This window comes from Stegodyphus dumicola, chromosome 3 (genome assembly GCF_044657685.1).
Source record: "Stegodyphus dumicola isolate Sdum_Otavi_A_Nest chromosome 3, ASM4465768v1".
In the NCBI taxonomy this organism is placed as follows: Eukaryota; Metazoa; Arthropoda; class Arachnida; order Araneae; family Eresidae; genus Stegodyphus; species Stegodyphus dumicola.
The window spans coordinates 149812372-149818371 of NC_140770.1; the positions used below are offsets into that span (position 1 = coordinate 149812372).

Sequence of the window (6000 nt, forward strand, 5' to 3'; positions counted from 1 at the left end):
TTGCGTTGACGCAACGGTCAAAATAAATGCGTATATAAATATAACTACCTAAGATATTTTATACCAGCAGATTATTTTGTGTAAGGAATATTATGAAGATTATTTGGGTAAAAAAATATTTGCCTTCAACAATCATTTTGTTTATAATAATTAATCTCATACTTTAAAGCAAAATTTAAGCAAAATTTTCGACCGAGTGTTTTTGCTGAAAATATTTAACGAAAGAATCGCCGTTTTCATGAGTGATCTATTTTTAGTCAAGGTCACCGTTTATCAGAACATTACATCAGTCAGATGTTTATATTTGTGTTGGGAAGGGAGGGAAAATAGGTGTTGCGTTGACGCAACGTCAGCAGGAAACGGTTAGTCAATCTCCTTTTTGACTCATTCCTTTCGATGTTCTGGTTCATGTTCTGGTTGTTTAAAAATGCCTAGAACGAGGTATGTTACGTTGGAAGAAGCCCTTCAAAGATTTTTTTATGAAGAAACAGATGATGATAATGTTAATAATGACCAGAATGAAACTGATATTGTTGTTGTTCCCCCAGAAATTGCAGAGGCTAGTGACGAAGAAGAAAGGAATAGCAATGTTTTAAATAATGATAATGATATTTTGCCAAATGTTACTGCTGGGGAAGTTGAAATTCACGTAAGAAGTAAGTTTCAGCCTTCTAAAAGCAGTTATAGTCATACTAAAACGTTTAAAAAGCAGAAGACTGAAATCTTGAAGTGGATAAAAAAAGAACTGTTAATTATGTCTATCTAAACTTACTGAATATCACCACATTTTCCTACTGGAAATATAAAGTCTCTTTCAGATTTCAGACCCGAGAATGCATTATTTCTTTTGCAAACTCCTATTGAGAGTGTAGAACTAGCCAGAAATAGATCAGCAACAGGAAGACCTAGTAAATTCAGCATTCAAAAACCACTGCATGGAGATCGTAGACCTTTTACCGTAAAGTCCGTTGATAACAAAAGACTTGGTTGTAAAGAGTACCATAGCCAGACTGTTTATAGATGCAAAGTATGTAATGTAGCTTTACATCATGATCGTAATCAAGCTTTTCATGCTTGAATCTTTCAAATGAAATAATCTGTATTTGTAAAAGAAATACAATGTATATTTTAATATTAAATTAATTACAAGTAAAGTGATTTGTAGATTTATAAAACGTTATACAGCTAAAACGTAATCCTGCGCTCCACTCAAAAGAAACATCACACGAGTACAATCCTACTCACTAAACATCCGTAGTCTTATTCCGCTGACGTTGCGCGAACGCAACACTCGCTTTTTCCGCAGGTAAGAGCATTTTCTTTTTATTTTCAATGTAAATTTATGTTATAATTGCTTAATTTAATATTTGTTATTATTTTCACGAGAAAAGAAACATTTCTTGTAGTTTTAGCGGTTAATGGGTTAAGTAGGTGCGCCAATATGAATGTGTTTTTTCTGAGTGGGACCAAAAGTAAACTTCACCTGGGCGAACTGCTTGTTTTTGCGTAGAAATTCTAATTTTAATTTAAAAACTTATTCCTTTAACTGTTTTTAGTATTTTATGCTTTTCTGTATTTTACAATTTTTAATGAAGATGTTTTGAGTTTTTATTATTTTTGCCTTGCCGCAAAGTGAGAACTGAATTAATTGAATGAGAAATACATCTCCAATGAAATTCGAGGAAATATGTTTAAAAGATATGCAGCAAAAATGTGTACAATTTAAAATAGGCCATACAATGAAGTCTTGTGGTGTCCACATCAGATATTCTACAAATATGATCAAAAGAAATGAGTTGCCCTCTTCTTTGTTTACCTAGATCGTGATTATTCTCATTATGATCCTGTTGCATGACGCCACAATAAATACGAAACCTGGGATCTGCTTAAACATATTAGCAAATTTTAAAAAAAGATAAATAACAATTACACCTACATACTTCTTTTATCAGGTTTTGAAAGATAACACTCCATTCTAAGCCTAGGGGCATCCTGACAATTATGCATCAGCCCCACAGCAGATTTCCCCCTTCCAACAAAATTCAAGTGATTTATCAGCCTCCTTTCCGTTTCACTGTTCCGCCTGATATCACAATTCTCCATGTTAAAATCAAAACTACTATTAGATAGTATTATTTAGCTTTCTTTATATAAGGTTCACAAAACTATGAAAATTATTAACGGTGCGTTTATTTAACCTATATCGTCATATGAAGTACTTGCTTAATAAGAGAATAAAAGGTTTATTCTTATTTCTCTCATTTTATTAATACCACTTTTTAAAAACGCAAAATTTATTTGAGAAATCATTCCCAGTAATACTTTTCATGAGAAAAGTTTCGATCTCAGAGTTTTTAGGAAATTTAATATAATGATAGTTATTTCATTACGATTTTTCATATAAAAAAACCCCTGGAGTTCTGCAGAAAAGATTATTGTTTGCAACTATTTTGCAGGTATGAAAAGAAACAACAGAAGACAGAAACGAACAAAAAAAAAAAAAAAAAAGAGAGAGAGAGAGGGAGTTATAGGATAGATTAAAAAAATTAATCAGCAATTGATCATGAAAAAAATTAGCAAAAATATTATAAAACTAGTTTAGATAATGCCCGAGATATGATAGCGAAAACACAAGGCAGCTGACAAAAAACACATCTTGAAAATTTCTCTTTAAATGGTCTTTCTTTTCCTGTTTTTAGAGAACACGCCGAGAAACTTTACAATGAAACGCGGAAGAAATTAATTTAAAGGGATTGTAAAAGGTATTAAACATTGTACCTACAAATTAAAAGGGGAGCTCAAAAATTACTCTCAATGAGAAATTATATGAAATGTCGACATCATTTTCGTTGACGGATGAAAATTTTAATTTAGATTAAAAGTGATATAAAATTCATGTAACATTAAGTGATGTTATAAGATATTTCTCCCGCCTTCCTAGCATGTCTTCGTGGGTGGTGGTCTGCACGCTGGGCGCGTATTCCAGAGGGGCGAAGGCATTGCTCATTTTTCATCTCTCCTACTTCCAAAATACCTAATGTCTCTACAATGTAAAATCCTGAAGAAGCATAGCTTTTTCTTAGTTACACGTAAAAGGAACTCTTAACGTAAAATTTGAAGCTATCTAAATTATTAAATTCGTTAAAATCTTACCTCGTTAAAGTGTCGTAATTTTTAAAAAAAAATAAATCTAATGGCCGAAAATTTTGCTTATCATCTTTTGATATTCCCATAATCTGGATTGAGTTCGCAAAAAACAAAGCAAAATGTGTAAGGCTTCAATAATTATTCTAAAATGTTACACCTTGACGATAAAAATAACGGCCATGCTGTTTTTCCACCGATAGCCAAAAACCTCATAAGCACCAGCAGAAAGAACAACGGCGGATTTTACTAAGTCCACCGTATAGTTGTTGGTAACTTCTAAGAAGTTTATCTTAAAAGTCCAAATAATCTGATGATCTGAATTTGTGATCGGAAGATCTTGCAGAAGTAAAACTCCTTGGCAGTACCAGCAACACTCTTTTCTGGATTTCTATACTTTGGCAATAAAATTTCAATAAAAAATTTGAAATGCACGTATTTTCTCAAGTATCCTTTTCAGCAAATTAGTTACTATTACGTACATATTTTCAGATCCGATTGATGGAGAAACATCTACTTTGGCAAAAGACCTCGAGCAAGTTCAAAGAGCAATAAGAGGAGAATCAAGAGCAAGTCTGCGCCCCACAAGATAGTCTGAAAGACTTATCTTAAATTTTTCAGAAAATTATTATATTCCATATGGAAATAAGTAACTGTACATAATAGATGGTGTATTATATGTATTACGACACATAACCCAAAGTGCATCATTAAAAGGTGCAATTTTATTCTTGAGGATTCGAAACGAAAACCTTTACTAATATCCTTATTATTTTAAATAAATAAATGAAAACTTAATTACAGCAGCTTTAGAATACTCAAATTATGATACATTTTCTTTCTAATATCGCATCAAAATTTACAATATATAATTCATAACAACCTAAAATTTGTCGTGAAAGGCCTTGTCTTAGTTGCTTACAATATGAATTATGATATTGTGTTTACGAATTTTGTTCGAATGAGGCGTTACGATAAAATGTTTTATCCATTTCAGCCTGTTTTCTATCCCTCCGTGTTTTCTCACCTTACACAGGAGCAGTTCTCTTCAGACTTTATCGAAGGCCACTTTGAAATCAATCACGACAGTCAAAGTGGATTGTTTGAGATACAATCCATCCTTGACCGCCTGTGTGATACAAATATCGGTATTAACAGAACATTTTGAAACTTCTTGGATCATGAACGATGTTCAGACTTTCTTTCAACCGTCAGCTTTTATCTGTAACTGGAGAATGAATGCTCTTGGCATTCGGCGGTAATTCAAAAATAAATAAATTAATTAATTAAAAGTAAGAGCATCAGACCACCGAAATTGGCGAAAATTCTGGGCTATTATTTAATCTTGATTGGCAAAAATGCTATTCGAGAATACAAAATGCTATATACACTATACAGAAACACAAATATTACTTAATATGCCACATTGTGGTGATTTGATTGTGGTCTATTGAACACATGTTGTATCGTAGGATCATAATCTGCAAGTTTAACAATGTAGTCACAGGTATTTTTAAACCGATTCTGAATGGTTATACACTGGCATACAGCCAACAAAACAGTTCCAAAAATCTACTTTTTTTACTGTTGCTAAAACTATTTCTAAAATAATACAATCTTTTATAACTGTATCCACTCTAGTTTTCCTTTAAAAAATATTAAAGTGGTAAATAATTCGCATTATATGGAAACTAGAAATACCATTTAAATCAAAATAATAATACTATTAAACGAATATTATAAAATATACATTTTAAAATAAATGTGTAATTTCACCGCTACATTGTTGTTCAAAACAAGACTGTCCCTAGTTCTTAAACAGAATATTAAGTTTTGTCATTAAATGCGTCGCAGAAGTTTAAAAAATTAATTTATTAAAAAAAAAGTAAAATCTAAGCCACAAGAATACCAATATAAATTCAATTAGTTATAACATTTGGATAATTATAAAATTTGAATGTAGATGTCAATGAATTGATTATAAATTTAATACTAAACCGATTACTTATTTAACACTTGAAATAGTTCTATAACCACAAATTATTTTGCAATGAAATATAATGCAAAAATCTGATAGCTGTACTTTTGTTTATCTTTTTGTAAAAAACAACCAGTCGTAAAAGTCAATCTTTTGAAAGCTTTTCGAATGATATCCCTTTATACAATATTTAGTATCAATTCATGCAAATAATCGTGCTATAAATTTACCTGTTATTACAAAAATATTCATTTCCTAAAATATTATATTACAAACCAGATTCTCAACCTCCATGAATATGAGAAATGAAATAAATATATTGGTTTTAAATGCACTTTTTCTGCATCTAATCCACAACATGATTCCCTTGAAGCAAACAATTGTATTCAAATTTGAATTTATTTTTTAAGCACAGATCAAACTCCATAGTCTTATTCATCATATTCGATTACTTCATCTTTAATATAACACAAGAATTTATTCACATAGACTACATTAATGTTTCAACAATTTAAGGGAAATGCTAATGAATTTCTTCACTATAACACAGGAATTTATTTTAATGCACTACACTAATGTTTCCATTACAGGAAAATACCAATGAAATTTACTAAAAAAAAACAGACTAAGAAAGCTTTAAATATCTATGGACCTGAGCATATCTCATCGTTCTTTCATCAATAATATGTCCTCAACTGAAGCAGTTTTATATCATGTTTAAATAAAAAAAAATCGACCCATCTTTACCTTCCCAGACGGTGAGGACAAAAGAATGGGAATCGAATTCATGTGAACTTTATAAAAATATATATATATTTTCGTTTTAAATCAAATATTTAAAAAAAATCAAACAAAAATTTGAACACTATCAAAATATA

At 30.6% G+C, this 6000-nt stretch overlaps 1 protein-coding gene across 2 annotated transcripts in view; it reads left to right on the forward strand.

The window, feature by feature from the left end:
* Positions 1-3942, forward strand: part of LOC118196349 (kinesin-like protein KIF12) — a 245419-nt gene extending 241477 nt beyond the window's left edge. For both annotated transcript variants that reach the window (XM_085813456.1, XM_085813455.1), the window contains exon 18: positions 3637-3942. In XM_085813456.1, coding sequence (XP_085669582.1) covers positions 3637-3737 — 101 coding nt within the window. In that variant the 3' untranslated portion in view covers positions 3738-3942. The remainder of the gene's footprint in view (positions 1-3636) is intronic.
* Positions 3943-6000: the final 2058 nt, after the last annotated feature.